This window comes from Excalfactoria chinensis, chromosome 11, assembly GCF_039878825.1.
Source record: "Excalfactoria chinensis isolate bCotChi1 chromosome 11, bCotChi1.hap2, whole genome shotgun sequence".
Classification (NCBI taxonomy): domain Eukaryota; kingdom Metazoa; phylum Chordata; class Aves; order Galliformes; family Phasianidae; genus Excalfactoria; species Excalfactoria chinensis.
The window spans coordinates 12,669,196-12,688,900 of NC_092835.1; the positions used below are offsets into that span (position 1 = coordinate 12,669,196).

Consider the following 19,705-nt stretch of genomic DNA (forward strand, 5'->3'; position numbering starts at 1 on the left):
AAGTCTGAAAATCTATCAGTGAGATAGGACAGAGTGTCTGGGACTCATGAAGCAATCACGCACCTTGGACTTTGGAAGATACAAAGCACAGCTGAGTTCCTTCTGGTGTGATATGTTGTTTTACACCCTAGAGTTGGCTGCTTATGAAAATCAGCCATTATAAAAGGACTTCTTTCTTTCCTGCTGAGATGGAAATAGAAGTTAATTATAAGGCCTAATAGATTTGTTGGCTGAACTGTCATAGCACAGTAAACCATCTTGGAACAGTGGTAAACCCTGCCATCTAATTCAGTTGTGCTGCTCTGGCTGTATGGATTCTTTTTCCTTCTTTACTAGCTTATCTTATCCTCAAAGCAGATCCTGTAACCATCATGGTATTTAGACACGAACACCACCACCCCACCCCAGATCCAGAGGTGATGTTATCGATGTCCTTTTCTTGGGCTGCAGACGCATGGGAAGGGGTGAGTCAGTTCCCAAGCCCTCCTACATGTGGTTTGCCTGGTGCCTTTCCAGATGCTAGGCCAGCTCCAAGCTCCACAGCCACCTTTGCTCCAGTACCATGGCAGAGGTGTGACCATCAATGCTGTTTGGTGGCCGTCCCAGCAGCCAGGTGCCTGGGAAGGTTGTGTGTCTCAGGAGAGGGCTTTGTGTGGCAGACCTTCTCCTGGGGCTCTGAGCCACTTGTGTTAGGGAAAATAAATCCTCTGACGTTTCACACCTTCAGCTTCTGCTAGTTACTGGAAAATCATTTTCAAATCCCTACTCTTGATCTGATTTTAAAGACTATTGTAGAATGAACAGCACAAGAAGAAGCAATCTATTCAGAAAAGAATGTGAGAAGAGAAAGTTTTAAGTTTTAATCTTTATCTGCAGGGTGTTTGGCCCAATTGTTGTTACAGCTCTCAAAGTGCATAGTCTAGGTGATTTAATGTCATATTTTAACCTTTGTTCTGTTTCATCAATAATGACCATTCTGATGTGTGGTGGGACTACATCTACCTCCTGGTTTTTTTTCCAATTGCCAGACTGGTTTGTATTTAAATAGAGTTTTGAACGATGAGTGGAAAACAGAAGGTTAATCTCAATATGATTTTTTTTTTTTTCTGTATACCAGAAAGAATCTCTTCAGACATTAAACATAAATAAGGAAGGTGGAATGTTGCATGTAAAACTTCAAAATGTAAAAATGGTTTGCCTTTGGAGAGAGACTGACCTGCACAGGTGATGAATTACTGCTGATAGCAGACAAGTCATTGAAAACAGCAGTTCTCCTTTTAATGTCCTTCTAGGAGTAGAAAAGGCCAAGAGGGCTGCAGGCTAGCACTTGGAAGTATCTTCTGAAAGGAAGTCGTCTGTAACGTGAACGGTATTTCCTGTGGTGACTGCTATGAAGTACTCAAAGTCCAAAAGAATTACAAACCTTTGTTTCCCAATCTAAATGAGTTGTGCAGCCCACTAGACTGTAGATTGTTTTTGTCTGAGGTTCGTAACTCATCTAGCAATACTTTTCCAATAATTCCATTTGGTGTTTAGAGATTCCCAGTTCCCTTGTAATATCTGCTAATGGGTAATTGTGGTCAGCAATCACTCTTCTCACGGAAGTTGCTGAAGTCATTTCAGAAACGCTGTTGACATTTGTGTGAAACAAAAGATGAAATGAAAATCAAAAGTGTATCATCCTTCTTTGATACCATAGTAGTTAAAAATAGAAAAACTGGTTCTGCTTGCTTTTGTGCTGTGGTTATGGAGAGGAGTCAGGCAGTAGACGTCATTTTACTTGATTGTGGCTATTAGGGATTGTCTTTAATTGATGAGACTGCTTTTTAGTGAACAGCAAGATCTGAGTTTTTGGCAAATGAACAGCTAAGTGGAAAAATAAGTACTTTTAAAACTATTGAGGCAGTTACTGAGAATGTGTTTGTGACTACATTGGTAATTTCCAAATGGAAAGCAGAACTGCTGCATGCTCAGATCCTGCTTGGAAAGATATCAACTTGGTCAGCAGCTGTAGAGTAACACTTCTAAGGAAAAGGGAGAAAGGATGCAATTCCTGACCATTTGCATCATAGTGAATGGGAGACTGAGCAGGAGGATACAGCTTTGCCAGATCCACTCTGCAGTTTGAAATGAAGCTAGCACCTGAAAATGGTTTGTGCTCTGTAAATCATGAGAATAGAGGAGTGCCATACCAAGAGCCGTTCTGTTATCAGTCTGATTTTTGTATCAGATAGTGTGTCATTCTGTCTGTTGCTCTGCCTTGCATTGTCAACAAGGAAGAATGCTATTTGTGCCACAGTTCAAGAGGAAAGCCTCAGTGATGAGAGGCTCTCTGCTGTGCTCCCTCAATGCCTGAGATCTCCTCCTGTGTCTCCCCACTCGCCCTGCTCTGGCAGTGATCCTTGCAGGCAGCTGCTGGAAAGGAAGCTGCCAAAGTGACCCTATCCATCTGGGCTGATGTGTGACCCTGCACCATGTTACAAATAAAGAAGGAAATAGAAAAGGTCTGGAGCAATGTTGCTGAAGCAAACGCTTCTGTATATCATGGGGAAAAACTGGTGAGCCTCTGCCACTTCCTCAAGGAGTAGATGGGAAGTACAGAGTGAATGGCCAGGAGATGGATTTCTGAAAGTAAGATGTTTGTCCAGGCAGCAGGAGAGACTGTCAGAGGTGAAACAAAGAGCTGTTGAACAGACATTGCTAACTCATGCTTGCAGAGAGATGTTAGACCCAGGGGCAAGACCCCTCAGTTATTGCCAGGACAAAGGCTCAAGCTGAACTTTTGATCTCAGTGTATTTTGAGCAGAATCTAGAGAGCCTTGTGGCATTTACCCATTTAGTATTGTTTCAGAGAAATTAAACTGTGTGTGCCAGAAGCTTTCAATGGCCTGTGACTTTGATGTGATCCCGTTTCAAGTCAACAGGGGAAAAAAAAGACGACTTGATTTCTACTCACTGTTCAGTGTGTGTTTGTCTGCACTGGATGCAGAATGCACATACAGTGTGGAATACACCACTGGGAGGCAGAAATCATCTCTATCTCCCAGACAGTTACATTAATTACAGATGCTCACCTGGGATGAAATTTGAGGCACTAACAAAATAATGTAGGTGGTTGTCAGCTATTAGGATGGCAAGTAGAGCACTGATGCACTTTGGAAAGCGGCAGTAGCCTATTTGGAAAATAAGGTGGGAAAAATGGTTTGTTTAGTAAGTAGCTCTATTGTGAAAATTTATCTGCAAGCAAATGGCTGGTGGAGTATGTTCCCTGGTGAGATGGCACATGCTGTGCAGGACAAGGCTGGAGATGGCAAGTGGGGTAAGTTCTTGCAGCCGTAGGAGCACAGGAGTTTGGTCACCTTCCCTGTGCTGTGCGAGGTTCCTGATTAGTTTTCCTTGTGATCAGACTTGCTTTTCTGTAATCACTTATCTTACGCAAGCTGCAAAAGCAGTTTTCTCTGGCTTTTTGTAATATTACTTGCGAGTGCAGCCCTTGTGTTTCTGTTGGTTTTGTTTTTGTTTTGTTTCAAGCACTTGGTCTCTCTAGGTTCTGTAGCACAGTCTTGCCTATACTGAGACTGCTGAATCCTGGCCCATTCCTAAGAAAATGTTTTGTATTGACACAAAGCGCTGCAGGCAGCCTCACTTGAGATGGAGAACAAAAGAGCTCCAGTCCAAGCCTGGTAGCTTCCACAATCTTATAACAAAATCCTATGGCTTTGTCAGCAGGAGACTGGTGAATTTAGTGGTGCCTGATGGTTGTTTTAAGTGGAAATCAAAGCACAGAGCCTTCAGAAATAATCAGGTCTGCAGTAAGCATGGTCTTCTTTTCCCTGGTGAGCCTGAGGGGTCTGTGCGCATGTGAGAGAGAAATCCTGCCCAGTACTTGTCTGAGTTTCTGTTGCCGAGTATGAATGCAGCTTTGTTTCTATTGGCTTGAACCAGAATGGATTTACAGGGTGGTTCTGATTCAGGTTCTGGAAGGTACCTTACTGCGGTGGGTCTTGTGTTGCTGTTTTTCTGTTTGTTTGTTTTTCTTGTCTTGTTTTGCCTATCGCATCCAATGTTCTTGCATGTTGGTTGGGAACATGTATTCATCTGAGCAGGAGTTTGTCACATTAACAGGCATGCAGGTGTCTGGAGCTCATCTGGATCTGGGTGAATGTTGTGTAGTTCTTCTGTAGGCATTCCTGTCAGTTCTCAGTGCAGTTTCCAATCCATGCGCTTCGGGTTATTTTTTATGCACACGTAACAAAATAATCGTGTTGACAATGTTCATGTTGAATAGAAGGGAAGACTTCCAAAGAAAGGATACTTTTTGTTGTTAAGGTGATGACCAGAGCTCTGGGTCCGGTCCCTGCTTGGCTTGCTGTGTTTGCTGCCGGTACTTCAGGGAGTGCTGTTGGGTTCTGTGGTCTGTCCCCATTTCTGGGTTGCGCCTTTCTTGTGGTGTGAGAACAACAAATCTCCAAGAAACTGACCTAAAAAAGTAAAACTGAGTAACAGTGCTCATGTGATCCTTAAATACTTAAACAGGTGTGCCTTCCATTGGTGATGTTGTGTTTTTCCCCCAAGTCTGTCTTCCTTGTTTTAAGATGGCTTTTGGAACGAATTCAGAGGAAAGGCACCTAAAGTGGGGACTTCCAGCTAGGACTGTTAGTTCCTTGAATGGAAGATTTGTTTTTTAATTAATTCTTTCCAATACTTTAACTTAATATCAGTAATGTTTGTTTATGTGTTTTAAATCTAGTCATGCAGTGCTGACAGTTTTGGAGCTGCAAGTAGCTAATGTCTTGTAGTGTGGGAAATTTGAAGTTTCGAGGTACTTAACTTGTGTTGGAGGAGCAGAAGTTGCTGCATGGTTCGTTTTCAGCAGGGTTCTGGTAGCGGCAGTGGACACGGTGCAAATTGAATCAAGTCTACAATTGAATCACCTCCAAGTTTTTGTAGTGCTTTACAGATTTCTGTTAAACTAGTGAAGTATTGCTCTGGGATTTTTTTTACTTAATGGAGATTTTGAGAAAAAAATGCTATGACCCAGGCCTCGTTTGTAATTACGTGCATGGCAATGAGAATCTGAGAAGGAATAAATGAATTGATAAGCTAGCACTTTGTATTATTAAAAGCAATTAAGTCATTGACAAGACAAGTCTCTGAATTCGTGTCTTGTAAAACTCTTTAATAATATTCAGAGAGAGCTCCAAGTTAATATTTAACATCTTTCTCATCTTTTAAACTAATGCTAGAACTAATTAGACAACTGAACCATAGAATGGATTGTCCCTGGTGCTGTGTTTTCATGGACGTGGTCAGAAGGATAAATTACAGAATGAAAATTGTGAATTCATATTTTCTGGATTTCAGAGTCAGCAGCCTGAGACAGGACTGTATGTGCCTCATCACTGTGAATGTATGACTGTGTAGCAATTAATAGTTATTATAGTTATAACAGCTGATAATGTATGCACCAAAATTATTTTGTCAGTTGAGCTATGGGAGACTTTTTTCTTACAAAGGAAAGCTCAATAGTAACAAGTACAGGTGAGATGTCAGGTGTAGCATTAAGATGTATTGAAGAGTGTCTTCCATTTAATTTCAGTTTTGAATATGTACATCAAGTTACTCTGGTACAGACTTGTTAGCAGGGTCTGTTGTGACAGGACAAGGGGGACAGGTGGTGAGGCACTGGCACAGGTTGCCCAGAAAGGCAGTGCCCTGTCCCTGCAGACACTCAGGGTGAGGCTGGGAGGGGGCTCTGAGCACTGCTGGAGCTATGGACGTCCCTGTGCATTGCAGGGGTGTTGGACTGGATGGTCTTTAAGGGTCCCTTCCAGCCCAAACGATTCCATGGTTCTGCAATGAATGAAAGTAGTGCAATATACTCTTTCACTTTTTATAATTATTGCAGGTTTATGATGTACTGTGAGCAAGAGGTTAATTTTTCATTTTTATGTAGAAGTTTGCTTTCTTTTTGTGTGTGTGTGTTCAGTCTCAGTATGATATGTCTGTTTGTTCCTTCTTGGTTGTTAGTAAAAGAGTGGCATATTAATGTTTGGCTGTGTTTACACAGACTAAGTCATTCAGTGTGCTTTCTGAAACTATTTTTCCTTAATACCACTCCTGATTGCAGTGTGAATGCAGTGTGAACACGTGTGGCTAAATGTTTTGTCTTTTGACAGTAACTGGCTGGAATTTGGCTTTCCTTTTAGCTGGTTCTTTCTCCCCAGATAAATAGGCACCATGGTGACGGCCGTCAAGTGACAAAGAAGCTGCGGTCCTGTTATCAAGTTCTAATAAAACTTCTCCTGAAAGCCTGTTTTTCATGCTTCCCCTCATCCCATCCCCCCATTCTTTTGTTTTGCTACAAGTCTTTTGGCACTGAGTGAGTTATATTCGTGAATCTATCTGAAAAGCAGCAGTCATTAGTAATTAATAATACAGTTTGTTCCTTAATGTTCATTGCTAGTAGAGCACACCTATTGCTGCAGAAACACTGTAAACTGGAGATGAATGCAATACGAGCAGCTTGATGTTAAGTGCCTTTTTTTTTTTAATATAGTTGAGTGAATTTTGTCTTGGACAGAATTGTATCATTTTCTCATTTTCCTTTCTTTTAATCAGAACAGTGTGAAAGGAAGGAGGTGCTTTTCTCTTTTCTTGGGGAACGCTGTGTCCATTCAACTGAAGTCAATTAATTTAATTGTATCTTCTCTCTGCAGAGTTCATCCCAGGAAGTAAAATCTGAGCTTGCTGAAAGAAGTCCTGCAAAATAATACTTGGGGAAAAAAAAGCAGAAAAAAAAAAGACATAAAAAGATCCTATCAGCACAAATACGCATTGATTTAGAGATTCATGCATGAAACTCCTGGTTTCGGGGAGACTAACTGTCTTGCTTTTGGAAGCATTGGAAATCTGAAGTTCATGCTCATGAGAAGTCAAACCGGAGAGCCCGGGTTGCTCAGTGCAGTTACAGATCACAAGTCAAACGTTACATGTGAAGTGGGAGATCCATCTGTATCCTTCTGTGAGCACTGGCAGCTGAGAGAAATAGTGGCCAGCCTGGGATAAAATGCCAGCCAGGGGTAAATATTTCTTCAGTGAAAGCGATGACTGCAGGATCACAGACCCTCTCTATGAGAAGTACCGTTATACAAGCCAGCAGCTTCCACTCCTGCTACTGCTGCTCTTCATTGCAATCATCTTCTGGACTACGCTAATCATAATCTTTTTTGTCAAAGATGTGAGTATTGAGCGGTATTAATTCAGCAAAGTGCAGGGATACTGTAGGCATTCAAAAGATGCTGCTTAAAGAAATTTGTGGCTGGGTAGCATATTATGATTCTGTTTTTTGAAAAAAAAAAAACAAACAAAAAACAAAACAAACTTAAAAAAAGAGTAAAAGAGTGATGAGGAAGCTGTTACAGTCCTTTATTGCCTTCTAACACTGCTTTCCAGTTGCAGTGCTGCATGGGAGTGTGTCTTTAGGTTAACTGCTGAAGAGATTTAATCGTACCAGTTGTTTAAAAAAGGAGAGTAGCATCAATATTCATGTGTTGTAAGTCATCCTCTGTAGAACTTGGAAAAGTGCTGTTACACCACTTTTAGCAAAGCTTGAATTCCTTAAATGCATTTATCAGGATTATAACTTATCTTAAAAGACAACAACAAAGAGAGTAGTTTGGGAAATGAAAGTGGTGAAGCTGGGTAGACTGGATAACTTCAGAATTATTTATTATCTCTGACTGTATCAATACCAGAAAGCGTTAGAGCTGCTGCAGCCAGACTGCTTAGCATTAAAGTATGTTAACCTGAGTTCTGCTCTCAGCCGTTTCCAGGAGGGTACAGATGAGTTTTCCATTTTTTTTGTTTCTAAAGGAGAATGTTGGAGCAAACATAATGCTTTCTTTTGCTTTTTCAGGAAGCACGTATTCATCTTGCCTTCATTATTGCAGTATGTGCTGTTCTTGTCATATTTTCAGTCATGTACTTACTTTTATGTGTCGAATCCTTATTTCGGAGATGGCTAACGTTATTTGGAGTTACAATTTGGATTTGCTTCTTAACGATAGGTTACATTCCTCTTCTTGAACGAGAAGATTATTTTTCAGCATGGGAACAGGTATGTAATTCCCAGTGATTCAAGTATTTACCATAAAACCTGTGGTCACTTTGTGTGAATCTGCTTGCGCACTTCATGTTTTCTGAACACTATGACAGCTTAAAACTAGTTTTCTGAGATTCAGCGTACTTTCCTGGATTAGTTCATACTGTGGTCAGCTTTTGTTTGTTTTCTGACTGAGAAAATACAGTTCAGCTAAGAAGACTGGATAATTGCACACTTCTGCTTAGGAATTGCGTCTTTTAAGTTGAAATTCTATTTCTGTGTAAGCAGGTTAAAAATTAATATTCATAAGTTCATTTTTAAGAGAATTTTGCATTAATTATGCTGGCTTTTATTAATTTCTGTGTGTCAAAGTGGTGTTCAAGAAATGTGTAAAGGACTCTGGAACTGGGTGTGCCCTAGAGAGCATGTTTTCACATCAGTGGGAGAGGTGAACAATAAGAATTAATGACACGTCCTGGCATAGCTGGGTGCGGTTCAACTTCATTACTTGGTATCTCTGATCAGAAGACGGGAGATTTTGTGATGCCAAAAATACCATAATCTGTAGGAAACTCCTCCTAAATTCTCATAATATAAACAGAAGAATTTTCAGTAAAATAAAAATGACTTTTTATCTTGTTTTACTGACTCTTCCCCTTCCCCTCTTTATTTCAGATAAAGAAAGATATAAATTATGAGTTAAACAACACATATCTGATTGTATTATGGCCTGGATCCAGCCACCAGTATTTACAGTTGCTATTCAGTATTTTTTGATTTACGAAAGAAGATATCACCATTAGAAAATAAAACAAAACAAAATCTAGTTCTTAATTATAGGTACAAGTGTGTAATAAAGCAAGATTTGGTTCTGTTGCTTTCAGTGCTGCAACACAGTGGCTTGTGTCATTGCCACATGGTGATATAAAGACAAAAATGGAAGGTTAGATTAGAAAGCAGAAGCAAATAGGTAAATTCCAAATTTATCACAGATTGAGGCTACTGTTTAAATGAAGCTTAACCTCTGCTTGTCTGTGCTTAAAAAAATACTGCACAGCATCCAGAACGGTCTGATGAGGATTATATGAATGGCAGAGGAGGTTTTGGTACAAATGAAATAGTAAAGACAAACATTTCAAAGGTTACGCCTGTTGGATGGAACCTTTTATTTGTTTGTCTGCTTGTTACATTCTGTCTCAGCAAAGAAACGTGAGCTGTTAAGCATTTCACTGTAGTCTGGGCCTTGAAACTTCCTTGAAGGAAGCTGCTGTCTGGAACAGCGTGAGTTGAGCTGCAGTGGGGAGACAGAGCTGAGCCAGAAACACTGCCCTATATTTTGCTGATTGACGTTGTTACTTTGCATATATATGGATGTGGGTATAACAGATCTATAAATATGGGTATAACTTCTGTCGATGTTCCTTCTTATCCCTAGCAGTGCAGCAGAACATTGTGCATTTTGTAAGATCTCTGCTGTTAAATACATAGTGGAAATAGTGATTATTCTCTTATGTCAGCATTGAGAACTATTATTTAGACTTTTGGTTTTGTCAAATATGGAGTAAATAAACAAGTAATGTGGCGCTTTTAAGATTAAAATACTAACTTGGAGAAGGTGAGAAATTCCATTCTGTTCAGCTCTGCTATCCTTGCAGTGCACTGTTCTTGATCTATCAAGTGCATCTTCAGCTGTAATGGATGAGCTAAGAGTGAAGGGCAAGGACAACTGAAAAAATTAAGTGATACGTTGTGTTAATCATTCAATCTTTGAATCTGCATCTACTAATTCATTCAAAGCTTTTAGGGCTACTTCTTTCCTGATGTTTTTAACTCTGCTTTAGAAATGTCAGTATTTCATTGTTCAGCTTGAAAATAAGAAGAATGCTGCTGCTTTCCTTCTTCTTTAGTGAGTTTTGTTAAACACAGTAATGTGTGTGTGTGTGATTAACTGTTCTGTTGTTTTTTTTCCCTTTCCATAGGTGCCATTTTTTCTGTTCATAATCTTCACAGTTTATACCATGCTACCCTTTGGGATGAGAGACGCAATCATAATTAGCGTTCTTTCTGCTCTCTCACATATTATTGTGCTAAGTGTTTTATCCAAGGATTCTCATGCAAATAAAAGATCCATTCTGTTTCAGGTAAGGAAAAGCTACTTTAAGTCATTAAATATCCTAGTCATATTACCATTTGATATTGGCATAACTATCCTGTTTAGATTGCATTCCAAACTTCCACAAAGTTCAAGGATTTGGATCATGAGCCCATATCTGTTTTTTATGCCTTTAATAACAATGCATTTAGTTTCATTTATAATACGTTTTGATTTTCTGATGTAAGTGGAAGAAGCAGAATTTCTTAACTGCTACTCAACATAAGACAAACTTGGTCACAATCTTTCTTCCCAATCTGTGCTGTTCAGATGGGTCCTATCTTCATCTGACACTGCCTGCTGGGTGGATCAAAGGGGCCACTGTTGCCCCGGGGAGTCAGCAGGGCCTGGGGGTGCTACAGGAACCTTTCAGGGTTCCTGGCCCTTATTTATAGGGCGTGTTCAAAGCAGCACCCTGCTCTTTCAGTGCAGATATTTGTCAGACTCCACACAGCATGCTGATGCATGGTTTTGTGGACTGTATTCTCCCAATGCCAGTCACTGGTGTCTGCAAATAAAAGTGTTAAGTGATACAGCAGAATTGTTTCATCGTACTACTGTATGTTCCCACAGGAGTGCCCTTTACTGCATAAGTTGGCTTCTGTTGTCCAGGTAAATCCTGGCCAATGGAAATGCTGTCATTTGGTGTGTAACAGGGTAAGGGGAAAGTGGAACGATGCCTGGGATCGATTACTTTTAAGGAACTAGTGGTCATACTGGTGAAATATCAATGACTGTTCTGCAGTAGGTAAATATTTTTCTTGTGCAGGTACTTGCCAATGCTGTCATTTTCCTTTGTGGTAATCTGATGGGTGCATTTCACAAACGCCAAATGCAGGTTGCTTCGTGGGATTTGTATAGATACACATTAAAGTGCATTCAGGTCCGAATGAAACTGAAGATTGAAAAGAGGCAACAAGTGAGTGAAGTGGTTCTTGCGATGAATTTCTTGTTTTCGTTTCTAAAACTGGTGCAGTTTTATAAGGTTTGTGATTAATGTTCATAGAAAGGCTTGGTCCGATCTTCCTAATACCCACCTCATATCAAAAATAAAAGTCGTGCCATTAGTAACAAAAGAAGGAAGTTGAAAGGAGGAAGCTGTTCCATGCAGCTTGTCTGTATGAAAATCACAGTATTTGTAGCAAGGATGTCGCTGCCAGTTATTTCAGCTAACTTGTACTTCCTAGCACAAAAGGTTGATGGGACTGGCCTAAGGTAACCCAACTGAACATGTCCTCGATGTCCTGACAAATACTTGTGGGGTAATTTTAACAGTTTCGTGCTTCCCTTTGTTATGAATTTTCTTTGAAATTCTGCAGTATTGTTTGTTCTTTTGTTTTCTTGTCTCAGAAACTGTTTTTCTTTTGCTAAGGAGAAAATTGAAACTTAAATAAGAAAAAATCCAGGCTGGATTTGGCTCTGGGCAGCCTGGTCTAGTGGCTGGTGACCCTGCACGTAGCAGAGGGTTGAAATTAGGTGATCATTTTGGTCCTTTTCAACCCAGGCCATTCTATGATTTCATGAAAAAAGTCATTTAATAAGTTACACTTTGGAGTATGATAACATTTACATCTCTAAACTCCAGTGGTATTTAAAGAGTAAGCAAGGAACTTTAATCTCCTGCTGAGGAAGGACTGTATGGAAGTATCAAAGCTGAAAGTAGCGTGCCTTCCTTTAATCCGGGTGTGGAGCAGCAGCTCTTGAAGGCTGATGTGAGCTGAGTTCTCTGCCCACAAGTTCCTACATAAAAGGAAGGGACTGAGGAGTGACTGACTTGACAGAACTGAAGAGAATGCCACACAGCTAATGCAGCCTGTCCTCCGATGCTAATCTTGTGCGGTGACAAACCTGCGTGAAAACCCTGGCAGAAAGCTGTTCCCTGTGCAACAGGTGGGGAAGTATTTAAGCAGCTTACAGAAGCACTGTGATTCAAAAACATCCTTGGATGATGTGGTAACTTGCACATGTTTTATGGTTGCTTGTTTGAAGTGTAGATGAGCTGAAGTCTATGGACAGTTTACTTTTCAGCTGTGTTACAATTTGCCAGACAATGCTGAGTTGCCTTTTTGCTGCCCATTTTTTCCCTATGAAGATAATACAAGAACTGCACGTCGGGGTTCATCATCACTTCCTTGAAAACTGAGTAGCATGCCATCATCACTACATGCAGTGGGGCTCTGTTTTCATTTAAGTTATTCCCCAAAGTTGGCTCTCCTATTATTAAAACATTGGAGGAGAGAAAGGAGACATTTCTGTTTCTGGTAGGCAGTCTCAAGTCAGACTGCTGTCTAAGGCTAGTTTAGTCAAGTGCTTGATGGGCTCCTTCTTCCCACTGTGATTCCAAGGCATTTATTTTTGGTGGCAAGTGCTGTTTAAGCAATCCTGGCAGCTTGTTCCCTTCTGTGGACTGCTGCGTAGTTGCTTGGGAAGGGGAGACAAAGTTTTAGGCAGAAGAGGCAGGGTTTTACTCAGTTACACAATCTTCTGTCTTTGCTGGCAGTGTCATCAGAAGTTGTTCCTGCTCATAGCTGCTCCATGCGGCGTTTCCTCTTCTGTGGTGACCCTGCTGTAGAGCAGCAGAGCCCTTCCTGGATTAGAAGTATTCATTTGTATTCCTCCTCTGCCCTGAAGCTTCATGGTGGTTTGAGGGGGCAGGGAGGGATAATTTATCTAGAAATTGTCATAATATTGATGTTCTTTTCTCTATTTCATAGTTAGAGTGATGTGGCATCTTTGTTACAAGCAAGAAAATAGAATGCAACACCCTTATAGAAAATAGAAAGAAAATAGAATGCAACACCCTTATTAGTTCTAACATCAGAGTTTTTGAGAACTGAAATGGAACAGTCTTTTCTGGAAAATGTGACATTTGTTACTCGAAGGCTGGTTGAATAAAGAGTTTTTATCTCTTGAATTCCTTTCTGTTGTCACTACATCCTGCAGTTTCCAAATTAATATATGAAGAGTTTTACACTGTAATTTTTTTTTTTTCCCACCTTTTAGGAAAATTTGCTTTTATCCATACTGCCAGCTCATATATCTATGGAAATGAAGCTGGCAATCATAGAGCGACTAAAGGAAACTAATGATAACAGGCAAATGCATGACAACAACTTCCACATTCTATACGTTAAAAGACATGAAAATGTTAGGTAAGTTGAAACTCTAGAGGTATTTGAGTTTATATAAACTGCTGATTTCTTAGTGCATATTGTCCAGTGATTCCGAAAGTCAGTGAGAGGCTTTCAGGCTGAAGTGAGCTCCTTTCATGTTGTCGAAAGATAATGTCTCCTGAACCTGTAATGAGTTGAGATTTCTGGAGTTGTTTTCCTAAGGCTGAGGTGCCCTCTATTAAGTGCATTTTAATGTTCAACTGACTGTGGAATAGACACATCTTCATGTTTCAACTATCTGTTTTTTTGTTTTCCTTTTGTTCTTATCTAGCATTCTCTATGCAGACATTGTAGGATTTACTCGCCTTGCCAGTGACTGCTCTCCTAAGGAACTCGTAGTGATGCTGAATGAACTTTTTGGAAAGTTTGATCAGATTGCAAAGGTACGTGTTGCACTTTGTTGTGTTATAGGGATTTAATTTAGTTAAAGTTCAGTTGTTGTTAAAACTTCCAAGTACTGGAAAATAAGAGGGCCATGATTAGTGTATTGTATCAAAGCAGGGATTTAGAGTGCACAAAAGTAAGTTATGCCATCCCAGCTGCCACCAGCTTTTTGTGCTACAGTAAGAGCTGAGGTTAAGGATATTTGGTCACTGTTTACAGATGTTCCTTGGGTACAAGAATATAAAAGATTTGTGATTTTAAGTGATACATCTGAATTTCTCACTACTTTCCATAAATTGCCCTGTCTAAAAAACTCTTGTATTTAGCGAGTCAAGGTCTTCCAGCTCTTTTGTTGGGCTATAAGAAGTGATTCTTGTTTGAGCTTGTTTGGTTGTGGGTTTTTTTGCTATTTTTGTACTGCAGTGTGTTCTGTCATCTTTTTCATTATGTAAGGATGTTGTAGGCTCCAAACTACATAATAAAAGCCCATGGCTAACCTGGAAACTGGGCTTGATACTGAAGTCTACCAGCTCTAACATAAGGTTACCCACTGATCTTTGAAACTAAGAAGCTCAGGGCTGTGTAAGCTGGCTTACTCTGAACCTACTGATGGCTTTAGATGTTGGAGAATAGTGGATGTCCTTTTAAGGCCTGGATTGACAAGTGAGAACGGCTTAGTTTGATCACTTGTCACTGATTGGTTGTGAATAATAGTATTTTTTAGTTGGAAGAAGAATTGCTAGGCTGCTCCCCAGCAGGGATGGTTTTGCAGCTGGAGTGGCGGATGATTAAGCATCTCCCCTTATCAATCAAACCTTATACAGCCTTCTCAGGCAGAATTAGCCCAGGCCTGCTTGTAAACTTTGTAGCTAAAATTTGTCACTAGTATGGTAGCAAAAGACAATATGAGGAAGTCTTCTTTCTTCTCTTCAGCCAGTAACAGGCAGTAGTATCTTCTGTTGCGGAGTTCAGAAGTTGATTTCTGCTGCCAAACTGTACTGCTGCTTTGATGATGAGTGACAGCAAACTCCACTGTGTGCCAACTTCCTCTTCCTTTAAAGATAAAATAAATTTTCTGCACGTAAATATACCAGGTTAGGAACCCTAATTCCTAACTTCTCCCAAGATTCTGTGAAGGTTTTATGACACTGCCCTGAAAAGCTGAGGAAAAGGTGAACAAAGTGATTAATTTATTAACACCTGAATAATAAAGATGAATCTTAAAGGATAGTTGAGTAGATTCCATCCTCCAAATGGTAAATTCTTTGAACATTTTTCAGTTGCAAACAGTTCCAAGAATAAAGCCAGAAATTATTAAGATTGTATTTCAGGAACACTTGAAGTAATTTCTATTACGCTCCAGCCATTTGAATGCAGAAAATGAGAAGCGGGTTTTGCTTCAAACAGGACTGAATATAACCTTACTTTCTCAAAATGATGTAATACAAGTCCTAGTTCTGGTGTCATTCATCTCCTTGCAGTTTTTTTGGTTGTTTTTTTGGTTGTTTTTGTTTTTTTCCTTTTTCCTATTAAATATGTTCATCATTATTTTTCAGGAGAATGAATGCATGAGAATAAAAATCCTGGGAGATTGTTACTACTGTGTCTCAGGCCTACCCGTGTCCTTGCCAGTTCATGCCAGGAACTGTGTTAAAATGGGACTGGACATGTGTGAAGCAATAAAGTAAGCAAAGCACAAAAGACTTTTTAATTGTGCGAAGGCTATAAAGATATTGAATGAAGTCATTGTTAGTGCTGTCATTGTAAAAAATTATTTACTCCCTCTAGTTTGATAGTTATGCATTAGATCATAAGTTTCTCTCTTCTCTTTGCACTGAGCATATAATAAGACTAAACCTCAATGGGTCTCCAGAAGGAAGAGAGGAAGTCAGAAGTCTAAATTATACTCTAACTACTCTCCTCCACAGGCAGGTGAGAGAAGCCACAGGTGTGGATATCAACATGAGAGTTGGCATTCATTCTGGGAACGTGCTGTGTGGTGTGATCGGCCTCCGCAAGTGGCAGTACGATGTCTGGTCTCACGATGTTTCCTTAGCAAACCGTATGGAGTCTGCAGGCGTACCTGGGTGAGGCCCTCCACTCTCACTGCTGGCTCACTGTCATCACCTTTCTCATAGTCATGGCTTGTGAGACTGGAATTTGTAACTGTTCTGTGACACAAATCGCTATAATTATGTGAATAAAATGGGACAAATGTGTACTTGCCTGAGCTGTAAAAAGCTAATATTTTCTGGCTGTTATTTTTTAATGAGCTATAAAATTGTGTTATCAGGAAAGTGACTACTCCTTGACCTCTCCTTCATTTGAGAAAGCTGTGTGGCTTTAGCACTGTATTATTTTGTTGAATCGACCTGTGTTGTGTACGAGGGTAATACTATATTTTTAAGCTTCAGTGAAGAATAGATACAGAACTTAGGTTGACAAAGAAAAGCTGCATATTTGCAGCAGTTAGTGTTTCTGTTGATATATCAGTTGGTTCCTTGGTCACCTGATTTATACTAGCTCTATATTCAAACACTTCATAGCACTGAACTCTCAGAAATGAAAATAAATCCTGCTGAGGTACATCCAGGGAAGAAGAATTTAGAGCTGTTGGCTGTTGTGTGTTCTCTCAAAGCTGTATTTGGCATGGGCAGAACGGGAAGGAGAATGAGTAGTCAAATTTGTGTCACTCAGCAGTGCAGGGCATTGGGCTTACTCTTTTTTTTCTGCTTAGTGTCACTGTCATTGTAGAGTGTCTTCTTATTTGTGTTTTAGGTAAGTTCTGCAAAGTAGTAGGGTATGAATATCACGTTCTTTTCTTTCTTCAGTAACAGAAAGCAAACTAATTGAAACTTAGTTAACGGTTGCAATATCATTTAGGTTGAGTGTTTCAGAGCAATTTTGCGTGGTTAAACAAGAATATGGAGTTGTGAAGTTCCTTTTCTTGGCAAAGAAAACAACATGAATCTGAATATGACATGAATATCATACAAATATCACATTTAGGACTATTGTTGAATCTTAAAAACTGATTATTCCAATACATTTGTTATGCAAATGCTTGATTCTCTGATAGAATTAAAAATTATTTTAAGTTTGCTTGTTGATTCCAAAACATAGCACGTAAAACTTGCTGTAGCACTCACTTTCCATGTGTTAAAACTGGCCACAGGAAACCTGTTCTTGGAAGACTGAGCCTCCAAGGGAGGAGGGGTTTTTACTTGTTATGTAGCATCTACTGTAGAAAATCATCTGTCTGGGGTTCTCCATAGTTTCCACTCTTACCTTGTTCTTCTCCTTGGGAAGTCAGCAGAAGTTTTGTCATAGGGAGCAGTTTGAGGTTTTTATTTAAAATAGGAAGTATAAATGTATTGGGCCTTGTGAATGAAGAAATCCTAATGATTTATGGAAAAATGCAGAGAAACTGCTCCTTTTATGAATAATTTATTCCCATTGACTGAGTATCCTTGTTCTTCTTTCACAGTCTAAAATTTAATTACATTTGTAATAACGTAATAATTTATTGGTAAAACAGAGCAAGCACAGCACCAATATTAAAACCACATTTATGATCATTTCTCTAACATAGATATGCCTGAAACACTGAAATAGATGCTCAGGCATATTAGCATAGGGGAGTGAGAGTGCAGCGTTTCAGGTATTGTGCACTGATATAGGTGCCTTAGTGCATGTCAAAGCTTGCCTGGAGAAGCAGCTTTAGCAGCTTTTGTTATATGCCAATCCTGGAATCCACTAAAGCATTAGGAACTGTTGGAAGTTGTCAGCACAATAAGTTAAGTAGAAGGAAGTTTAAAGTAAGATCTGATGAGTACTATAATAGTGTGTGATTAGGGAAGAGGGGAGAGGATCCATAACAAAAATGGATACTGAACAGATGAGGTAAATAGAAAAAGACAGAAAAGTTACTGCAGTAAGTGTGTGTTTTAATGCTGAGCTAATACAGACATCACTCAGTATGCTTCAGTTCCTGTGTGGGGGGAGAAATGGCGATTAGAAGCTGGCTGTAAGATTTCAGATACAAATACTTGCCTGTATTTCAGAGCTGCTTAATACATTGGAAAAAAACAAATAACAAAACACCATAGTCTTTTTAGAAAATTGCCAGTAAACAAAAACCTCTTACCTTCTAGTTCCAAAAGAATTGTGGAAGGTTTTGCTTCTCTCTGGGAAACCACAGCCTGTGGTCTCCAGGTCTTGGCTGCTTTATCTTCTCATATCCTATTCAGGTTAAGAGAGTTGAGCTGGATCACCCCCTCTTTTCTTCAGTTAGACAAATGCATTCTGGACATGAGCTGTTACCAGCTCTGTGCTGATGGGTTGTAGGAATGATGGTGCACTGGTTTGAACCCCTCTATGCCAAGGAAAAATGAGAAAAGTTGTGGGATGATGGATGACTAGAAAAAATACAGCAAAATTATGCGTTCATATTTTCACGAACGTATTGAGGCCTCTCATTAATAAATTCTGTGTGGAAAAGTGTAACTCATCATTTCTGTGGAAGTACATGATTCAGGATGTTGAACTAAGTCACATCCAGGGGGAAAGCATGAGTGGATACAAAAAGTGCCAGCTGTTGCTGTTATACTGTACTTGTTTCTGTCAGGAGAGACAGACTTCAGGACTTGGCCTCCTTGTTGACAAAAACCTTTTCCATTTTCTTTTCCCCTTTTCTTTGTCACTCCTCATGCATTGCCAGCCTAAGACAGTCCTCCCTTGTGCGCTTTATGTCAGCTTTCCTTGCAGCTCTTACAGTCTGCAACAACCTGCCTGTATGTCTGTCTTCTCAGTCATCAGATCTTCTGTGATGATATTTCTTCTTGTATCTCCATCTTTCTTGTATTGTGCTTACTTCATTTTAATCTTGCACTGATATTATCTCATTCTGGGAAGTGTTTTTTGGGATACTTTGTATGGAAGATGTACAACAAAGGACTGTGGTGATGGATTGCAAATGCAGTTTTAAGTGCTGCCAGGATTTTGGAGTTGGCTGCCAAAGCTGAAAAGCAGAAATGTAGCAGTAGCCATTGAAATGTAAATGAAATGCTTACTATGACCTTTCTGTAAATGCTTGTTTGTCTTTTTCTTCTATTCTCAGTCGTGTACACATCACTGAAGCAACCCTAAATCACTTGGGCAAGGCTTATGAAGTAGAAGAAGGAAATGGACACCTTAGAGATCCTTACCTTGAATCCATGAATATCAAAACCTACTTGGTGGTTGATCCAAGGGTACGTGTGTGTTTTTAAACACATATTTAAATACATTCATTTTAATTACAGAGCTGTCTGTGTGAGTCATCTGAGTAACTTAGATTTGGGACTTTAGATCTGAAAGCATATCCTACTGTTCTGTGTATGAAACCTCAAATGTGATTCATGTAGTCACAGCATTTGTATTCGACCATGTATTTGCTTGAAGCATGTGACTTAAAAATTCAATTCAAAAGGTGGGATGAAGTCATGAAAGTGCACCCATGCAGTGTAGCCACTTCCAGATAGAATGTTCTGTGAAGTAGATTCCAGCAACTTTCTCCACGCTGTTGCATATGTAAGATTCACCTTCCTTTCAAGGTATGAAGTAAGTAACTGTCACCCATTTAGGGATGAGTAATGCCTCAAGCATTACTAGTTTGGATTGGCTTGTGGCTGACAAGTAAGACATTTCAAAAGGAGGGCCACTTTTAATTATCAAGAACTCAATCTTATCTTCCTTGTATGTTTTATTTACACAACACTGAAACAAACTATTGAAGTGGTCCCTGCTCAACTGAAGATACCTATGAAATGTTAGCAAATAGCCAGTCAATGATGCATCAGTTTATTCTGTAGTTTAAGCTTCCTTTTAGACCCACAGAAGTCTGTTTATCTG

At 39.7% G+C, this 19,705-nt stretch overlaps 1 protein-coding gene across 1 annotated transcript in view; it reads left to right on the forward strand.

Moving 5' to 3' along the window:
- The first annotated feature begins 6,719 nt into the window (after window positions 1–6,719).
- Window positions 6,720–19,705, forward strand: part of ADCY7 (adenylate cyclase 7) — a 28,200-nt gene continuing 15,214 nt past the window's right edge. The window contains exons 1-9 of the mRNA XM_072346367.1: window positions 6,720–7,240; window positions 7,919–8,119; window positions 10,084–10,245; window positions 11,026–11,175; window positions 13,260–13,408; window positions 13,701–13,812; window positions 15,370–15,497; window positions 15,742–15,900; window positions 18,933–19,065. Of these exons, the coding sequence (XP_072202468.1) occupies window positions 7,070–7,240; window positions 7,919–8,119; window positions 10,084–10,245; window positions 11,026–11,175; window positions 13,260–13,408; window positions 13,701–13,812; window positions 15,370–15,497; window positions 15,742–15,900; window positions 18,933–19,065 (1,365 nt within the window). The 5' untranslated portion in view covers window positions 6,720–7,069. The remainder of the gene's footprint in view (window positions 7,241–7,918; window positions 8,120–10,083; window positions 10,246–11,025; window positions 11,176–13,259; window positions 13,409–13,700; window positions 13,813–15,369; window positions 15,498–15,741; window positions 15,901–18,932; window positions 19,066–19,705) is intronic.